The sequence below is a fragment of the Teleopsis dalmanni genome, chromosome 2 (genome assembly GCF_002237135.1).
Source record: "Teleopsis dalmanni isolate 2A chromosome 2, ASM223713v2, whole genome shotgun sequence".
Lineage (NCBI taxonomy): Eukaryota > Metazoa > Arthropoda > Insecta > Diptera > Diopsidae > Teleopsis > Teleopsis dalmanni.
Genome location: NC_051847.1, coordinates 110,308,833 through 110,331,389, shown reverse-complemented (window position 1 = coordinate 110,331,389; position 22,557 = coordinate 110,308,833). Strand labels below are relative to the sequence as shown.

The window sequence follows — 22,557 nt, the reverse complement described above, 5'->3', positions numbered from 1 at the left end:
AATTAACGGCTATGCTTAATCATTTTTACGAAGCTGGGAATATAACTGAATTTATTTATTCTATTTTACAAGTAATTAAATTTTTTATTATAAGGAATAACAACCCAAGATTGCGGAAGTTAATTATTTTTTATAAAACCAATATCAGAAAAAACAAATTGCTTATTAAAGTTTAAAGAAACCGATTAGAAGTAATTAAATATGAATAGGGCAAAGTTGGAAGCTACGTGCTTACCCTAGTGCATGTAAGTTTATTCAATTTTGATGGTCATAGTGCAATGCATAGTGCAATCCACTGTACGTAACATACGTAAAAACAAATATGCAACTTGTTGCTCTTCAATAGACTCTCATTTTTGACTTGCCTCTTAAAAAAATACCGACTGATATAAGAAGTAATCATTAAGTGTACATAATAAAATAACTGGAAAGAATATACATATGTACCAAAAACGATGCAAAAACAACCAAACAAATGTCATGTAAAAAACGAGGAAATACAAAACAAAACCTTTTAAGAGAAAGAATATTATACGATCTAAAGATGTGAAGGGTCAGCATTGCTTTTATATCGAAAAACCTTATAAAATACTAAGACTACATATAAATAATAAACGTAAGAGAATTGTGGTTTAGGTTGTTGTAGTTGTAAAAGCAATTAAGAAAGTAAATGATTATATAAATAAATTTAGGTAACCACTTAATGACTTGATATAAGTGTTTTATTTTCTAATAAAAAAAAGTTCAATTAAATTTTCACAACTGTTACTGCCACAATAAAAATTGTAATTGAAGATTGAAAACAGTGTCAGTTTTTAGTTAAAACCATTTAAAACCATGCATTTAAAGTTGACTTACCTATGCTTAACGGTGTCCCAATTTTTCCCGATATATTTAAGAACGTAAAATCCATACTCATAAACCCTTTACCACCAAAAAATGAATTAAGTCCGGTATTATCAATTATACTATTTCCTGCATGGGGACTAGAATTCTTTGACTTATCCATTGCTGGACCACTTGTACTTGCACGTAATGAATTAAGTTTTTCTAATAATGCAGATCCACTTATATTAGGTATAACAAAGCCAGTATTTGGTGATGGCACTGCTGTAGAAGCCCCAGATTGTGTTGGATCAGTGGCGGCTGCGGTACACAACTTACTTATGCTAAGTATGCATGTAATAAATATGAAATTGTAAGATGTGAAGCTAAAGCTGATCAGTTGTTGAATTTTGCTTTGGTAATTTGAGCTGTCGCTGAAAAATTTACTGATTTTCGGCGTAAGTTCACAAACGCTATCGCTATTCGCTTGATTAAAGGACAGGCTTGCCATTGTATAGAAAAGTTTTGCTTTAAAAACTTTCTATTGTGTTGTTTTTAGAATCTGTTTTGCACTTCAAAATATTGTAGGTATATATTTTCTAACAACTCGGTGATATGTATTTTTTGACACTTGTATTAGGTTTTTTACTAAATCGAGAAAAATAAATAACAATTGTATAAGATAATATATCAAATTTAACTTCAACACAGTACAGATATATGTTAAATTAAAACATAATTGTATATCAAAGTATTATTATTTTTTCTGTTTATTAGAAACGTGGCATTTCATTTTAAAATAACGGCATTAGTGAAAATTATATGATTTTATACACATATAATTAAATTTCAAAATTAATTTTCATACAAAGAAAACTTGTTTTCAATAGTTGCATCCGTTGTATTATTTTTAAATTTAATAACACGGTTATAAAACTTTAATAATAAAATGAATTTTTTATATAAACGCAGTACGTATTTTTAGAAATGTTTGTGTTTTGGCTTTTCACGAACTTTATTAACTTTCAAATAGTTTATATTAACTGTATTTAAAAACTGTTACCAGTAATGTTTATTAATATAGAATTGTTATCGATATTGCACACAAATGTAGAACTGCCAATTCCGATTCTATGTTTTCATTTATAATTAGTATTTTTGCGATCCTTCGGAAATATATTTTCTTTTATTTGTATTTGTGCGTAAATGATTTTTTATATTTTTAAATAATTGATTAAATATTTTACATACTAATATATTGCTTTATAAACTTAATTTCTTAAAATATGTTCTATTAATATCAAGTTAAATTCAATACACTAAGAAAAGATTCGTCATGAAATTATAACGAAGTAGTGCCAATGAATGAGGTTTAATAAATAGTAGGCTAAAAACTTTTTTAATTTGAAACTTTTGTGTGTGTGTAAAAACTGGTTAAAAACGTTCAGAAAAGAAAGGTAATAATAATAAAATAAATATGATGGAAAAATAAGTTATGTGGTAACGATGATAAAAATGTAGTTAAAACATGAACGGCAATAACAAAAAAATCTGCACCGGTAGAGAGCAAGAATAAAAAAAAGCAAAACAAAAAGCATGAGCAATAAGTGTGGAGAACAAAAATTAAATTTCTGAAAACATAATAAAACTTTTTAAACAATATATTAAAATAATTATTCTCAATTTTCTTTGCACCCATAGCACAAGAAAATTAAGTATTTATTATTTAACGCTGCGAAAAAAAAATTAATTAAACATTTGCGTTGGTTTTTGGGCAATTCGTATTAAAAAAATAATTAATTTTGGTAATTTATTTTTAAATAAACATATTTATGGAGAGAAAAGTGAGTTGAATAAAAACGGTAAAATCTGCATTTGAAGGTAAGTTTAGTAATGGCCCGGAAAGAAACTAGTACAGAATAACACGTGTTTTTAACAAAAAATTTCACTGATATTACACAACAAATTGAATAATAACAATCATTATTTTATACACATATACACATTATTCAGTTTCGATTTGAAGCCCCTATATTATTTGATATTATATGTACGATCGCAATTAAAATAAAGAACCAACACAAGACTTTAATACAACGAACGGCTCGCGCTGACAACTAAAACAACTTCGACACGAGACGCACAACGATCGACTAATGTATAGTACTCTCCAAGACGACTAATTCGCAAATATCTAAGGCATTCATTTTTTAGTTTTTTTTCTTTTCATATACCCCATTCTGTCTCTTAATTATAATTTTCAAATTTTAAGGTGTTCTACAATGGCAAAAAGCTTTCTGCCGCTCAACCAGCATTTTGGCTCTTTTTTACAACTGCAATTTTAAGATACCTTTGAGAAATTAGAGAGACGCAAACACCTCTATGAGCATTTAGTCATTTTACACTTTTTAACTCTTAGCTGACGTTTTTACTGGTTTAACTTAGATAAAATCGGAAGAGTAACAATAAAATTTTTAAAACGCTGCTCCACTCTTCGCTCCAAATTGTTGTGATAAAATTCATATTAACAATTAAATTTTATTTGTTTAATCAAACAATTTTTTGATTTATTTGGTTTGACTTTAAACTATATTCGACGTAACAACTCAAAAAATTAAAAACAAAATTTGATATCTGCTTATTTAGATGATAATGAATGCATGTACAATATTTTTCATCATTAATATTAAATTGATAAAATTTTTGTTAACTATAAAAGAGTAAAACATTAAAAGGAATTTTTAAAGAAGACGTTATAAAATTATTTTTGTTGCAGTTCTTCTGATAACTAATTGAAATTTCTGGCCCAATTACCAGCCTAATAAATAATTTCATCGAATACCGAGGAATAGCAAATGATTTCAGCTTATTTCCATTTCAATACACATAGTATATAGAATTATACATGTCTTATATTTTTTTTTGTTACAATACTCATATTAACTATTATGCAGCATATAATGAAATGCATATATCACATTATTACAGTCAATTAAACTTTTATAATTACGTCATTGCCAATATCATTCTATTAATCCATGGACAAACTCAGATAATATGTTTAGAAAAAAGCAAAATTTTATAAATAATACTACTTAATTAAACAATAATACAATATAAATTTCTCTGGTTTTTAATATGTATTTTAACATACTTTTTTATATACTTTATTAATATACATTATGATGCATTATTGTACAATAACAATATTGTTTTCGTTTTTTTAAGGTAGTTAATCACAACATGAAATTATAATAATTCACAAACACTAAACACAAAAACATTATTATACGCTATATTATGAATACTGTTATTGACTTCCATTAATTAAAGAATGTCTTCTTTTTAGTGATTCTATACTTTTCCATTATAAACAAAAAATACTCTTAGCAGTTTTATAATATATCTTTTCATTAATTTACAATTTCTTAATAAATTTTCTGATAAATTACAGATGTTTTTTTTGTATATTTGATTTTTGAGTCTATTTAAAGTATTTATATTATTGTATTTAGTGTTAGAAATTTAGGTTGCTTATTTTTATATACGAAAACTGTGACAAAAATATTCCTTTTGTCGTTTTTTATTCAATAAATAATCACAATTGTGTAAAAATAAAAATTTAGCGTATATTATTAGTAAATTTTTTAAAACTACTTCAAGCCACCTTAATGTGTAGACAGACAGATCCGTGAAGTTTCTTAACTCGCAACAAATTCGAAATGAGGTGCGCACGTTTCTAAATGAAGCTATAATCAAACAAATTCAAAAGAGCGAATAAATTTATTAATTCTAATTAGAAATTCCAAATACGAAATCATATATTAAACTAATAAATGTTTTTGAGTCGCCAATTGACAATAAATTGGCCAATAATATAATAAAAAATCACTGACTGAGGCAGACAACTGCACAGACAGGCATTTTGATAAACTTCACAATCCCACAAACAGTTTTTATCAATTCCCTCGCCAAAGCAAGCCTATTGCAGATGGCACCTTAGTCGTCACAGTATTTAATGTCGTTCGATTATTATTATCAATACGTTATGATAACATTACGATAGTAATAATAGCAATGGCAGTGACAGTGATAATCCACTTAAAAAGAATATTATAAAAAATCAAATAAAATAGGAATGTGTGTGCGTTAAATGGTCCGGTTTTTCATTTGGTTTACAATAATTGATGGTTTGCTAGTTTGGTATTAAACTACAGTTGAATGCTTTATACCTTTTCACTATATACATATCTATATCCACCACAATTTGTTCCATTGCTTTTGGCAATTGTAAGTGACACTCGATTAATATTATTAAGTTTACCAAACTTATTTGGCTACAGTGCCCTGATATGACTATTCGCAGTATTTGACAGCAATTAAATTTTAATGAAAATAGCGCAGACGACACTTTTATACTAGTGGCAATATAAATTAAATTATAAGCTATTTCGTATTTATCGTTAATATGGTATTATTCGTAAGGCAAACAATACATTATCTAAAAATTTTTAATAGCAAATTGGTTGTATACTAACCAATAAAATAAGCCGGAACACTTCTTTATTAAGAGCTTACTTTCCCAAATTTAAAGAAAATAAGTTCTAGTGTGAAATGCTTCGTACTGAATTCATTTACATATACAGTTAAATTCCTCTAACTCGAAGTCCCGTAACTCGAATTATTCCATAACTCGAACTTTTATTTTCGAACTTTGAATTTTCAACAACTATTTCTTGTATTTTTTTCTCCGTAAGTCGAATTCCCCTAACTCGAATAATTCCAGAACTCAAAGTAAAAATTTTTATAGCCTATCAGCACTTCCTTTAAATTTATCTCCACATCTCAAATTTTTATTACTTTTCTAACTTGCGCAACATTATTTAATTCTAACTTTCGATGACACAGATGGCTAACATCTGCTATTATTATTGTAAATTTCCTCAATGCGATGATAGAGTTATGCTTATTGTCAATGCAGCAGTAACCTTTCAGTCACAAAAATGGGTACAAAAAATTTGAAACGTTTTGACAATCACGGAAAAAATTGACTAAATTATTGAAATAGATAAAGGTGATAAAAAGAAAAAAGATGTAGCAGAGACATAAGGAATTACTTGTAACACCTCATCTATGATTTTAAAGAATAAGGACAAATTAAAAGGAGAGTTCTCTAACAATAAACGAGTTACAAAATGTAAATATGATGACGTGGACGAAGCTATGTTACAGTAAATAATTACTACAAGAGCAAAAAATCTACTTCTGTCGGTTAGTATTATAAGAGAAAATGTAAAGCAGTTTGACACAATTGCCTCAAATAAAGATGCGATCAAGACAATTTGAACATTTATTCATTCCAGAGCAAACGCAACGGATGATATATTCCAATTAAATAATTTTGAAAATTATATGGAAAGAGAACAACAAGTAAACAGAAAACCAATACTTACATATAATCGAATATAATAAATAAAAATTATATATGTACAGTCAAACTTCCATAACTCGAAGTCCAATTTTGCAAAGAAAAGGTTCATCTTATGGAGACTTCGAGTTCGAGCATTTTTTTTATTTTTTTAAGAAAGAAAGAGTAAATCATGCAACAAATAATGCCTCTACGAGCAGAATAGTATTGAAATTTAACAATTAAAAATAAAAATATAATTAATTAATCAATTCAATTATTTTACGGATAGTTTATGATTTCGTTCTAATATAAACACAGCAAGTAAAATTGTTAATAAAAACTTTCACAGCGAAAGTAACAAAAACTCCAGAAAAATATGCGAACATATAAAGTCCAGTACGGCTTTGGATCAGTTGGTTAAGGTGCGCTGATTCTGAACTTCACGTTTGACAGGATCCGAGTTTGGTTCCTGGTACTTGCAGTCTCAAAAATAATTATTTACGAATAATTAATTACAAGAATTTTTTCCAAGATCACTGATGATGGGTATTTGGCAATAAACAGCTGTATGATCAGCCAAAAATTCAATTAATTAAAATAATGTCAAAAATAAAATTTTTGTTGTTGTAGTTCACTACAGTTCGAAAAATCCGCTTTATTTTTTTTTTATTTTTGAAAGAAACTAGAATTACATTTTAAGATATTTATTTCTTTGCAATCAAATAAAGCACAGAAGTTATAATGAAGTAAAATATTCAGAAATAAAAAGAGATTCCACTTTATTCATACACTTATAGTGATCATCAGTTGTAGTATTATTCGTTTGAAAATAAGAATTCAGAACTGCGAATGAGTGTTCTACTTCATTTTTGGAAAGCTGATGAACAATTTCATATACCGAACCCTCATCATCACTTTCCGTCGCCCTTAGAATTGGATCCAATAGTTTAGAGCTATAGTGCTTAATAAATTCGTCATCTGTAGGAAAGCTTAATGTACGAATTTCATTGTCAAGCTCAGTATAATGGTTAAGAGTATTATAAGTTATATTATATTAGTATATATATAAGAGTATATTGGAAGTTATTTTTTTTTTACCTTAAACCATGCTGCCAGCGACTGGCATTTGCACAAAGAAGCAGCATAAGAAAGAGAAAATTAAACATTTGGTTTGAAAAAAGGTTCTTCCCCTAACAGCAAAATGCATTTATACTTAAAACAAAAATTCGACTTATAGAATGCACTTTCGCATATTCTTATCGGCACGGAAAAAAATTTTTGTTCGAGTTATAGAGAAATTCGAGTTATGGAAGCAGAATTGTATGTAATTTGTTCTCTAAAACCTTGGTGCACTGTTTTTGGTTCAAGTTATAGAAAATTCGAGTTATGGAAGTTTGACTGTATATTGAAATCATTAAATACGTTGGAAATTTAATGGACAGTGGTAAAAACTAAAAAACTGTAACTGAGTATTTTAAATAAAAAATATTTGGCAGAACAACCGAAACAAAAGGTATTTTCTTTATAACTTTTACAATTTTGCCGTACCTTTGACGACCCAAGTTAGGGGAATTTTACTGCATTGCGACATCCATCAATTATTATTAACAATATTAGCAATAGTATCTAAGATTAAGATTCTATTTCGTAAGTTTCTAATGAATGTAATGTAAATATATAAAATATGAGAATGTGATTATGTTTATGTAGACTTATATGGCATTAATTTGATGAACTGATGAGCAACTGATGACTGATTTGATGAGCAATGAACTGAGGAAGATGCTAGACAACATCAGCATACATCGAAGTAGTTAACAGATTATAATTGTAAAATATTTTATTAATAGTAAATAATTTATATAATATTCTCGATCAGAAGTAATAACACAAATTCACAATATATCTATCTGTTAATATTCATTTTGTGCTAATAGAATAAAAATTTACTCAGAGACATTTTATAACTTTAAACTTAAGTTTAAAAGACTTAATATATGAAGTTGTTAAATTATGAAATTGATTGAATGTTATTGATAGAGTTCATATAAAATGAGATTTTAAAAACATGAATGAATATGATTTTCATTACCTAAATTATTTTTTGTTTACTTATTGAATAACAAGACTGAAGGATTTATTAAAATTTTTAAACAATATATTATGATAGAAACTTTATACTTATCAAACGATCTGCCTCTTTCTAAATGGCCATAAGAACTCGATATCGAGTTTCAGCTTCGCGCAGCACTCTTTTCCAATGCCTCTACACATTATTTCTAGAACTGCTCCTTGAAATACCTTTTTCGTTGTAGCTTCGTCATCTATTCTTACAACATGACAAAGCCAGCGAAGTTTCTCGAAGTAAATTAGCTGAATTATATCGACGTCATGATAAAACTCGTGAAGTTTATAGTTTTTTCGGTTACGATAGATAAAGCCAACTCATTAAGCGATCGATTTGATATAATTATTGGAATCATCATAAAATTATTAAAGGTCAACAGCGATCTAAATACTGTTTTGAAGAATAACATCGTTTGGCAAACATGGATAACATGGAGCTTGGTGACAAATAGAAGAAACATTCAAACGACCACACAAAAAGAAATCCCTTTATGAAAAATTACTTTTCCATCAGAAAGACAGGACAAGCTAGTACACACTACTGAATTGTATTAAAACCACGAAGTCGTGCGAAACTTTCTGAAGTGAATTATTTTTTTTTTAAGTGAAGGAAAACGCATAAGCTAATTGAATATATCTTTTGTCGCTATTTTAAAAATTATTATAAATAAATTTGTATTAATAGAAAAATTTGAAAATGATTTGACAATAAATATTACTAAAATTTTTAGCAAATATTTATAAATTTTAACGTAAACAAAGATCTTGTCAAACATACCAAATATACATGTGCCATACACAGGAAAATATAATGCTGTGATTGCTGATGTAGAGCCCTTTTTGCCTATTCATTGAACAGAAAAATGATTCTAAAACCATTATTTAACTTTATCATCGTTTTTATATCTTCAAAAGTCATGATAAATTCTGAATAAGTAATTTTTTGTATCTTTTGCATTGAGTGTGTGTGTGGCACAATAAATGGTTCCATTTATTTATATTTATATATTCTGCACTATATATTTAAACTGTATATATATTGAGAAAGTTACTGGTTTTTGGAGTTGGATTTTCAGTAGTCCAATAGTGCAAATTATGGAAATTCATAATACTGTCCCTTGTGAATTGTGATTCAACGGCCCGGAGTATGTTATTTACAAAACCTGGAAAGTCAATATTTCTTTTCGATAGCCATTTATATACAGATAAGTGCATTTGAACTAGTGGGAAATGATATGGATACAAGTTAGCCTAATGTTAAATACTAATTTTTTTTTGTAATCATACGCCTTGTACTGATTTACAGTTTAATTTAACTCTATGCAAAACTCTTTTACACTTCGGACTTAAACTTCGTGATAACAAAAAAACATTCTTAGTTTTAAGTGCAATAACAAAAATAATAAAATAATACATATTTTGCTTTATTGGGTTTTACTTTGACACGCATTTTTATTATTTAAAAAAAAAGGTAGTTCATTTTAGAGGTAGATTTTAGAAATATTCGCAAGACTGTAAGGTACTAATGTATGAAACACAAACAAAAAATGTTCCTAAAATTTTGAGAAAAATAAAGTTTTCCATAATAAATTATTGAAAAAATCAATTTTGAACCCTTATATTATCTATACCCAAATAGGTGGAAGAACAAACTAAAAACTAGACTAAAGAATGTTTAATGAATAATGAATATTTGTGTTTATGAAATTATAAATTTTAGAGATTAATCAATTTATATCAGTGCATGTCGTTTTCAGATAGACCTTTCTTTGATACCCTGTACTTCGGTTAATAGTATTAATACTATTAATAGTATGATATTATTCTTTTGACATTAACGTCTTTAAAGTTGACATCTACATTAATAGTACTAGTATTATGAGTACTAGTATTAATAGTACTATTAATAGTATTAACTTAATACTAAAAATACACCCGTTCGTTTTTTTTCATTTCTTGAACCAAAAAATCATCTACCGCAATTTAATTTAAATTAAAGAAATATAATATAACAAAAGTAAGTAAAAATAAATACAGTAATGGAACATCTATTTAAATATCAGTCATCATCTGAGGAGGATTTTTCGATAATTTCGAAATGTTCAATGACTTTTCAAATGTCGATGAAGCATAAAAGCATGTGATGGAGGCAGTCATAGACGATATAGGTGTCAACTTTTAAGACGTTAATGTGTTAAGAAGAAAATATATAAATTGCATATATTATACATTTTCGTATTTTCTTATATCATATATTACTAAAAATTTGTTTATTTTAATAATCAAACAATTATTTTAGTTTATTTGCTTTTTTGTGTGCTATTAGGATTTACCTTTATGTAATTTAAACATAAATTTTATGTAAATTTATAAATAAGTTCAGCATTTCAACTACCTTCGATGATCCGCTTTAGTAGCATATTGTATTATAACGAGTATACAGAATACTATTACTTAAAAGTACTGCATATTAATTTTGTATTTTGCAATTATATATCCATGTCAATAACTTAAACAAAAATTTCGGTCAAGATTTATTAATTAAATTTTTGTATGTGTGAATGTATGTAAGCGTAATTTCGTTTTAAAGTTTAGCCTTGTATTATTCGGGAATTAAAGTTTGAGAATATGGAGTATTGCCAAGTTTTCCAAGAAATGTCTTTTATTCGGACTGTTTTTCCGTTTTAATGTCTTAACATTTTCAAAGTCTGCCTCATGATTGTATTGTACGGAATGAGCAACTAATGCTGTTGTCGCTTCCGTACTATTTTTGTTTTTTATTTATTTTATTTACGTTAATGTACAGTTTTTCGCTAAAGTTCTCAGCGAGATTTATTTTTATAGTACCAACATATTCTTATTGCATACGTAGGGACAACGTCACCTTTACAATTAATTTGATGTACTAATTTTTATTTTTTCAAATTGTAAATTTTGTTATATGAGTTATATCATTATCAATATCATTATTATTAATTGAGTTATCTATTCGACACGATAAATGGGAATAATTTTGTAAATTTCGTCAGTTTAGTTAATCGTCTTGTTAGAAAAAACTAACCTAATTGTCAAAAAAAAAAACTAAAATTAAGATTATGTATTAATAGAACTTCTTAAATCTAAAAATATACATTATATTCAGAATTTTTACAAACAAACCACGTGAACCATTGTTAAAATTTTAAAATCTCATAATTGTTATTATTATTGTTTTTATAATTATATTTCCCTTTGAATATTTTTAAATTAAAATGCTTTGATACATAACACTTAATTTTTGAATTTGTTTCATCTATTTTTTGCCATTGTATTTAAAATTATAAATACAATTGTAACCAATTACTGCGATAGGCTGATGTCACCATTTTTTAAATATTACTATATAATAATGTTATATAAAGTATCTGAATTTGTTATTACTCAAAATAAAATATTTTTTTGAAATACTGAAATAATTTTTTGGGATATTCCATAAACTTACGTATGAATGTATTAAAAATCGTTTATCTAAGTGAAATATTTATGAGTAAAGATATTATTTCAATACTTAATACATTTGAGCTAATGAACTATGAAAGTCACAAATTTACTATATTTCGTTTTAAGAAGATTGAGCAAAGAAATTATATAACTTATTATCTCCTTGAATGTTTTGAACTGAGCGAAACCTCGAGTTTAGTTATTGTTTCATTATAAATTTTGTGCTTATTATTATTAATTGAATTATTGTGGTTTATTGCAATTTTTTATGTACATTTTTATTTTGAAATAGTTTTATCAGACTTATGATTTACGCGCACACAAACACACGAAAATTCTAAAAGTTGTTCATTTTTTATCTTAAATAAACTAAAACAGTTTTAATAGGGTAGGTGTTTTTAGAATTTTTAATGAAGACGACGGATGCGTACGTACTTTGCGGAGTTATTTCACAAACGAAACATAACCGGCTATGTGATACCAAAAATACCCGTAATGATGACAACAATTCGTATGTGATACAATTGCAGTATGGAGCGGCAAACAAACTGCCAACCGCGTGTTTTCTCTTCTTCTTTTTCTGTTTTGGTTTCCATTTCGTTTAGTGTTTTTCTATTGGTGTTTCTTTTTTCCTAAATCTACATCATCACAGCATATTATCACCATCATCATCACTCCGATATAATATCTACAACATACCTAATGCGGCTGCTGTTAACGCTATTACAGTTACTGCTACTGTTGCTGGTATTGTTGCTGCTGCTGCTGGCTATGATGTTGAACTTACTTTGCCCGAGCCAACAAAGCAATATTTGATTTGAGTCCAACCAAGCATTCATTTTCGTTTGTGCAAATAGAAAAATCAACGGGGAAATACAACAAAAAGAAAATCATTTGCTTTGTAAAGGGACAAAAGACAGCAATAACGACGTCATACCATATGGCTAACGTTAAAGTTTACCAACATCGCCCAACTCTGAAGACATACAAAAGGTTCGGCTGTAACACGCGGAACATTTTCTTAGTGGTATTAAATGAAAATTTTTTTTATTTTTGTAAATGGGTAATTCTGTTTTGGAATTTCACCAATATCATTATCAAAGCAATCAATAGCATAACTACGATTATTATCATTGCCATTATCAGCTGAAACGGCAATAACAGCGAAAGGAAATAAAATTGCTAACGTTAGCAGTAAAATAACCACATCATTATGAACATATCACTTGCAAGTCGACCGCGCATCTCAGGCTGTAATGATTAACGTACTATGGTCTCAAATAAATATAAATTGTGCATAAAATATTTTTTAATAGTATTATGTGCTTAATGTAAACAGCAGCAATAAATTCGCAGCGTACGGTGTTTAATATAAATACAAACAGCACTCTCCAAAACTGGGTTGTAATAGCAACGAAACCACCATTAATATCACAAATCCAAAATTTTGTGATGACTGCTTATACTGGTATTCTCTTATTCAAATAATATGCAAGGAGTTTATTAACAACACCTTATCCCTTTTTTTATATATTATGGAAATATATATATATTACATATATCCATATATTATGGAAATGAGTGGAAATTTTTGGAGTAAAAGCAAATTGAATCAATAATAGAAATGACTTAATAATTCAAAGAAGTAATCGATGACTTCACAATCAAAAAAAAAATAAAACATTACATCTTTTCCTAGAATCTCGACTTTGAATTATACACAGTTTGCGAAAGCAGAACATAAAAATGACTCTTATTGATTTTATAGTAGCCAGCTAAAAGCACAATGAGCTTTTGATTGCAGAACAATTAAGGCATACAAAAGCTGTGTATAACACAAGGATCTTAAGTGTTCGAAGCATACAAAACAGTTGTTGAATGTACATATGGTATGAAGGGATGTGTGATATAGTATAGGAATATTTTCTATTCATATTATTAGTTTAGGTGCTTATGTAATTTATATGGCGACGAATTTCTGTTTTGCGTTCTTATGCTTCATGAGTTTTGCTGCATCGAGACGAAAGGGCAATTAGTAAAGTGCAATTTCTTGTTTCTACATTTTCAAAATTTTGTTTCTTTTATGTAATTTTCATTTTCGATTGGTAAATCTGTATAACACTTAAGATTAATTTATAACAATCTGCATTTTTTGTGAGAGTAGCAAGATTTCCCTGATTTAATTTGTTTTATATCAAAGAATACCTTACAAGAACGGTAACTCCATTGTGAACTAAAATTTGTTTTTTCGCACAACAACAATTTGCTGTAGAGCTCTTGAAAGTGTTAGTGAAAAGTGCACTAACACCAGCTGAAATCACTGAAATTTTTCACCTTTTCACCTTTTTCCGATGCTTCGAGTACTTTTGAGAACGGAATATTTTGAAAAGTTTACCACGAAGAGTGTAAGAAAGAGTGTGGTTTTGTTTTTTGGTTTTGATTTTTTGAGAGTAATATAAAATTTCGTTGCGCCAAATCACACAAAATTTACCGCGCAAATATTTAACAAAAAGTAGTTAAAATTGAAAGTAGTAGCATATTGTGTTATTACTGTATAAACACTAATAAATTGTAAAAATAAAGTTTAGTATTTATATAAAAATATGGGAAAAAAGTGTGTTAAAGGATGTAAGGAGTTTAAATCCCTTTATAAATTCCCGGACAACAATGAGGAACGAAGGTAAACTTTGCATTTCAGTTTTACGTAAATTTTTGGCATAAGTGTTTTGCATAATTGTTTTACAGTATATGTGGAATACAGTATATGTGGAATACAGTATATGTGGAATAACAAATATGGATGTGTTAATTAAAATATTTGTAAGTAGTAATACATGTTCGTAATGATAAAGCAATAAAATTATAAAAAACAATTTGTAATAAAAACACTGATTTTTTGCGAATAACGTTTCCAGATTTTTTTTTAATATTATTGAAAATATAAATTTCAATCAAATTATATATAAAATTATTATATAAAAAAACAAAAAATCGTTATAAAAATGGTTTTTATATTTCGTGTAGTTCTTATCCTATACTAGAAAATGAAAATTGAATATGAATCTTACTGATCATAAATGTTAAGTAATCTACAAAATAAATGTTTAAATGGATTGTATTTTCAATGGCATGTATTTATTGAAATTTAATTGTACAATAAATTTATTTAAATAAAGGCGTTAAAAATATGTATATCGTATGTAAAAAGTAAATAATTGTTTTTTAGCATAGCTATTTGTGTGAAAATTATTGAAACGTCTGCAAAGACAAAACTAACTTTGTGTTATTATTTGTAGTTAAATATATTTATTTTTTATTGTTGATCCTTTTTATGTAACTACTCAAATATACTTGTTTTTCTTTATAATTAATTTTTATTTTTGTATTTCATTTAATTTTGATAATTATTTACCAAATTAGAACAGAATGGATGAAGCGCTTAGGAGTAGTTGGGCAAACTAAATATATGTTTGCCTGTAACAATCATTTTTCTGCCGAAATGATGTGTTCTGCAAGAATTTCTAAATGCGCATTCCCGGACGTTAATTTAGATTTAAGTTATATTAGTAATTTAAATAAAAATGTAATTAACAACGAAAGTAATGTGGAAAATGAAAAGCAAAATCACCTCTCTAGCATAGGAGTTAGTAAAACCTTTGATATGAGTGAAATTTCTGTTTGTGGAAGAGAGGACCAAACAGAAAATAGTCTTTCTGAAGCAACTCCCAGAAAAAGAAAACTTAACGAAAAATATTCAGAAATTTTAATAAAATTAAAAAAATTAGAGAAGGTAGTTGAAGAAAAAAATGAAATTATTAAAAGTAAAGAAGTAGAAATTAGGGAAAAAAATGAGAGTTTAGAAAAAATTAAAGAAGAGAACAAAGAGTTGCTTTTAAAATGTAATACTATTGAAAGTGTTACAAGCAATTTAGATGAGAGTTTGATAGATGAGCTTTGTAGCAAGCTTCCACAAAATATGCAGGTATGTGTAAGAAATTGTTTTCGAAACAGTAATCGTCATTCACGTGGGTGTCGCTATGATTCTAAGTTGAAAACAATAGCTTTAGGAGTTAATTTACTTTCACCCCTAACTTACAGACATTTACGCGTAAGTTTTAATTGGCCATTAGAACGAACCTTACGAGAGTTCGTCACAAGTTGGCCCAAGTCTCCAGGCTGCACGCATAGTAGTATTAAAGCTTTGGAGTTACGAAGTCGTGGCTTCTCATACGAACAAAGATTCGTTTCTGTATCCTGCGATGAAATGTCTTTGAAAGGTCACCTTCAGTATGACAGACATAATGACAAAATAGTTGGGCTTGAAGATTTTGGTGGTGAAGACCGTACTTGCAAAATTGCAAGTACTGTCTTGACTTTCATGGTACAAGGAATCGCAGGAGTAAGATGGTCTCAGCCTCTTGCATTGGTAGTAGCTTCAGTCTTTGTTATTAATTTCACATCAAAACGGTATTTAATGCTATTATATCAAAATTGATTTTGAAATAATGTTTTACACTCGCAAAAAATATTTAAGAAAATATAACTCATTAAATAAGAAATATTCAAAACTGTTTGTTTTATTTAATTAAAAAATTTGCTTCTACAAAAGTTTGTTGTCTAACGTAATAAATTAAAATACTATAAAATTCATATGAAAAAAGCAACAAAAATCAATTTACTGAATATATATTACATTATTAAGCAAACTAAACTGATTTAAATTAATTGATTTAAATTATTATATATTAATTTATATATTTATTTATCATATATTATTTATTACAATATATATTTTGTTTACGTAATGTGATATTATTAACCAAATAAGGAAGCATAAGTTTTTTATATTACTAAAAAGTTAACATATGATTAGCAAGTAGTAGCAAATTATTATACTGCAACCCCAAAAAGAGCAATTTGATGTTATCGTGGTAAGATCACATGTATTTAATACGTGTGCCAAAATGTTATAAAAAATAAATTTTCAAAAGCAATTTCAAATGCACTCTCACGAAGTGGGCGGAGTTTCCGTACTTGTAAAGATATTCTTTGATTTATATGATTTGACAGATGAAAAAGTGTGAATTGTTCGTTATAGTTGATGGTCGTTTTTTAAAAAATGGATAAATTCAAAATTATTGCACAATTGGCAGCAAATGCATTGTCATCTGATGATTCATCTTCAGATGAAGACATGTTTTTCAAATTGATACAATTTAGAAAAACGGTAAAACGCAGAGTTGAAGAAAAAGACGTTTGTGTGAATAATAAAAATCAATTTGTTTATTTATGCAATTTGTAAAAATAATTTATGCAGTTTAGAGAAAATGTTCGATTCAGTCATTTAACTGCAGAAAAAATAATTAATCAGTTTGGAAAATCTTCGCATTATAAACATAAAACACGTGCTGGCGGAAGGATGGGAAGCAGTTCTGAAAAGCAATGTCTTATATTTTTGTGGTGCTTATTATATATTTCTAAATATGTATCAATAACTCTTACATACAACTCAACTTGAAGGTTTGCGGGCAACAAAACCACTTACAGAAAAGTAGTCAATTTATTCCACGTAGCACCTTCAAGTGTGCATAAATATATAACTTGCATTTAGGATTTTTTATTTGATATATCCGCAAAAGTTATAAGAATGCCAAGCTGAGATGAAAAAGATAGCAACGCTCAACAATTTTTTCAAGTAAGATCTTCCAATACATTAGAAAGTTCAAATACTAGAAATATTTTATAAATTGCACGATTTCAAAATGTATTAGGGTGCATTGATCGTACGTAATAAAATACGTTCTACGTACATAAATAGACATGGATTGTCTATAACATTACTAGGTATTTGTGATGCTAACAAAAGATTTTTAGATTTATTCGTTGGATCACCTAGTAAAATCCATGATGCTCTTGCTCTATTTTTCTTTTCGTAGTGCGTGAAGTTAATGGAATAGGAGACAATGATGAGGAGCTTAAAGAAGTTATTCTGTAGAGTGTCCTGAAATGGCAAATTTTCGACAAACTCTACCAGGCACAATTGCTACTTTAGGGCACAGTGAGTCATCTTGCGCTATAATTTGTGCCATTTCGTCATCATACCTAGATCGTTTCTATAAATGCCGCTCCGTTTGTAAAATTGTTTTCTATCGCATTTTTTGTCCTACGAGTTATGCACTTGTAGCGACCTTTCACTCGAGTGCCAGTATAAACGTCTGCGAATGTCATTGATAGATCCTAACCAATACTTTACAACATTGCTTTATTGTTTTTAAATTTTTTCGTGGTCCAATATGTTGTTGCTCCTTCACTTATAGGTCGATTATATACTTTGTATCTTCTTCTAGTCATTTCCGAGGCATGTGAGCTTGACTGAAGATATTTTCAGCTTCATCTAAAATTCATATTAAATTTGTATGATGACAGCAATTATATTATTCATTTTAATTTATTTACCAGAAGTATCAATAACGTATTCAATTTCGTTATCCATTTGTATATTTGTAGTGATACTCAATGTATGTGACTTGTCAAAAGCCTACTAACATTACTTCAAGAATGTTAGATTGCACGAAAAATATTCGATTGGGCAACAAAATTTGACAGATCCAGAGTAAATCTAGATTGAATCCAGATTCACCAATCAAAAACGCCATTAGTGTTAAGAGCAAATAGAAAGGAAAGCGCGTTCAATAGTAGCCAGCCACGAAGAAAAGTTTTTTGGTGTTGAATGAACAGACAAGTTCAAACGCATATGCTTTGTTGTTGTGTATATTTTTCGTAAAATATGTACATAGGTATGTATATGATTGACTTTGTGTGCATGCAATGAACAAGTTTTTCCAAATTATTATAAATTTGATTTTTGATGAATGTTTATACTGGTCTCATATGAGGTTTGCCTATTATTAGGTGATTAAACACCGCAAGTAGCTCAGCCGTAGTTGTTGTTAGTGAAGACAGTACTATGGCCTATTGTAGCAATGATATGATGTATGTTATATTAATAAAAACTATGTTGTTTAATATCTAATTATGTTTTCTATTATAATATACAAATAATTAAATACATGTTGATGTCCTTATTATTATTAATTAAATAAATCATATAAAATTGAATTGTTGCAAAATTTAATTTAATTATATAAAATAGATTGATCATATAATATTTATGGTAAGTATTTAAAATTAATAACTAAAAATTTAAGCACGTAAGTTAATAATGAATTATTTTATGTTTTCTTTATCTTTATACACTTTATAATTAATTATGCCAGAAGTACATCCTATTGCATCGTGTAATGTAAATATTTTGAATTTTATTTTATAAAAAATACCAAATATTTGATTCAATTGAATTCTTTAAGTCATATAAATAAAAATAAAAAATTAATTAAAAACAAATTTTTTAAAAATAAATGCGTTTGAATTTGACTGCCCATTCAACACCAAATAACTCTTCTTTGTATTTTAAGCGCGGTGCAGACTATCATTTTTGTGTGTCATACAAGAGAGAAAAACATTGTATAACACACAAAAATGATAGTCTGCACCCACGGTTGCCACTTATGGTACTTTAGTACCAAAATTGGTACTTTTTTTTTGTTTGGTACTCATGTTTAAAAAATTTCACATTTTTGACAACCCAACTTTATTGTGGATATTACCAATTAATTTTTTTTATAAATGCAACTTTGCACTATTTTATATTTTGTTCATTTATAACACTATGAAAAACACAGAACGAAAAAACAAAAAGGTCTAAAAAAATTGTGGACCTTTTTTTACAGAAATGGTACCTTTTTAAACCAATTTTGGTACAGAAAAAAATTTTCAAGTGGCAACCGTGTCTGCACCAAAGAAGATTTTATATAAACCGGAAACTTAAATGAGCACAACACAAAATAAAAAAAACACACTCTCAGAAATTGCACTAATACCATCTCAAAACGTATGATTATTTCCAACTTGAGCAAGTTAAGGTCCTTATTCGCTCCGAATACGGACCTTAACTTGCCCAGAATACGAACCTTAAATCTGCGTATTTGATAGGAACGAAATAAACAAAAACGGTGTACTTTGTTTATTTCGTTTTTATCAAACACACAAGATTGGTTGGCTGTAGTGCTGTTCGTATTCGAATTCACGAAGTATTCGAAGAATTCAAATATTCGAAGACTTTATTGAAATACGATTATTCGAATAATCGAAGAACTTCGGTTTTAAAAAAAATTCGAATAATGTGAACAGCACTAGTTGGTTGTGCATTTCGCTTTGAATTAATTTCTTACGTTACCTACCGTCTAACTGAGCCTTTAAGTTACTCTTAAGAAAAATTTTATGGGTGATGAGTACAACAGGGAGCATAATTTGGGTTCTCTGTTTTGATTTCTTGACAAAAAAAAAGTAGTAAAACTAATTTGCGCCCAATATTAGAAAAAGTATAAAGCAAAAAATGATCAAAATGATTTAATTATACATTTTTTTGAAATAATAATAAAGTAAGTAAATAATAATAATAATGATTTAAAATTACTAGTGTATATAATTGTGGTGTCCACCCAAACGTATTTATGTTACGTAAGTGAAACCAAAAAAGTGTTTTTGTCTTGGTATAATAAACATAATATACCAGAATTTATATTCTGAATGAAGGAAATTTGGATCGTAATTAAATTTTAACAAGGAGTTGAGAAATACAACTCTGTAATTGTAATCCAATGTCAACCTATGTTCCACATGAGGTTGACAAGAATGAAAATGCAAGAGGAGACGAAAAGAATTTGATTCAGCAGAAAAAGTAAAAAGATTTTAGAAAAGTTGTTGGCAAAGTATATATAAGTGAAGATTTAAAAAATTAAGCAAATTGTAACTTTATATTATAAATAAAAAAAGTAAAAATAATTGTCTATAGTAACGACATAATTGTGACCCCGACGTGATTCCGGGAATTTAAACCATATTTGGTGACGCCGGAATTAAAACAACAATTTGTAAAAAAGCTAAGTAGCAGCCACAGAGTCTCGCAACGCAAATTCTTTAACAAGCGGAAATATCATGAACGAAGGCGAAGCAGTCAGCGCAACAACCAGCACGACAGTACAACATGGTACAACACCGGCAGAAATTTGCCGCATAGGTGTCAAGCCGCCGGTATTTTGCAAACGCGACCCTGACTTATACTTCCTGCAGATGGAGGCGCAATTTCGCAACGCACGCATTACACAAGACCAGACGAAATACGACTACGTGATTGGGTCGTTAGATGGGTCTACACTAAGAAACGTTGCGGATATTGTAAGATCACCTCCATCTCAAAACAAATACGACGCAATAAGGAATCGCCTGATACAAGACTTTGCTGACTCTGAAAACAAAAAATTACGCAGACTCATACTCGAGTGCTAACTGCATGACAACAAGCCATCACAATTACTTCGCACTATGCGCGACCTAGCAGCTGGAGCCATGAATGACAGCGCACTGAAACAATTCTGGCTAGATCGTTTGCCCGTTGCAGTGCGAGCTGTTGTGTCCATCGCTGACGGTGATCTTGACAAATGCGCACTTCAAGCTGATAAAATGATGGAGATGGGGAGTTATGGTTCTGTAGCCATTGTAGATGGTGCAAAAAATTCTCAATCAGCACAGTCATCATCAATTGAAGAAAAGCAAACCATAAAAAACGCCGTTTTACAACTGAGCAAAGATGTAGCTGAAATAAAGCAGCGACAATACTCAAATAGAAGACCTCGATTCCGAACTCCAGATCGTGATCCAGTCCAGCACATCCGCACACGTTCTGCAAATCAGGTTAGTAAGCAACCTCTTTGTTTCTACCATTACAGGTTTGGTGCCAATGCAATGAAATGTACCAAACCTTGCAAATACAAGGCAACGGAAAACTAAAAACAGCTTTGTCAGAGACGGTAGATGAAGCTAGTGGTTATAAGTCAAGCCGTCTGTTTATTGTTGACAAAAAGACTCAACACAAATTTTTGGTGGATACGGGCGCAGATTTCTCGGTTTTCCCGATAACCGCAATCGCTAACCCTAAATCCAAACCCACAACAAGTACACTGTTTGCAGCGAACGGATCACACATTAAAACATATGGTTCCAAACTTCTGACACTCAATCTGGGGCTGAGGAAAAGTTTCGCCTGGTATTTCACCATCGCTGACGTGTCAAAGCCAATACTAGGAGCCGACTTCCTCAAAAACTTCAACTTATTGGTCGACGTCGCTAACAAGCGAATTATTGACAATCAAACGAAGTTGCAGACGTTGTGCATAGCCGAAATTGTAGCTTACTCTCCAGTTTCTTCAGTCAACAGCGACAACAGGTATCAGAAACTCCTGGCCAAATTCAAGGACCTGACTTCACCACTGACATTTAATTCGTTGGACACAACAAAAACAACGGTTCAACATCACATTTACTCGAAGAGTGATTGGGCTAGCCCGTTGAATATGGTTTCTGAAAAGAACGGCACGTGGCGACCATGTGGGGACTATCGACGACTCAACTCACAAACGTTACCAGACCGATATCCTATCCCACACATCCAAGACTTCGCACAAACATTCAACGGCAAGTCAATCTACACTACGATAGACATCGAAAAAGCGTATTTCAACATACCGATAGCTGCAGAAGACAAAAAAAAAGACAGCGATCATCACACCATTTGGTCTTTTTGAATTCAACGTGAT

General features: G+C 29.0%; 1 protein-coding gene across 1 annotated transcript; it reads right to left on the bottom strand.

Annotated features, from left to right (window-relative positions):
- Positions 1-829: 829 nt before the first annotated feature.
- Positions 830-2,979, bottom strand: LOC119675442. The gene is made up of 2 exons (XM_038086642.1): positions 2,906-2,979; positions 830-1,473 (listed from the first exon to the last, which is right to left on the bottom strand). Exon 2 carries the CDS (start codon positions 1,334-1,336, stop codon positions 830-832), a length of 507 nt encoding a protein of 168 aa, XP_037942570.1. The 5' UTR covers positions 1,337-1,473; positions 2,906-2,979.
- Positions 2,980-22,557: the final 19,578 nt, after the last annotated feature.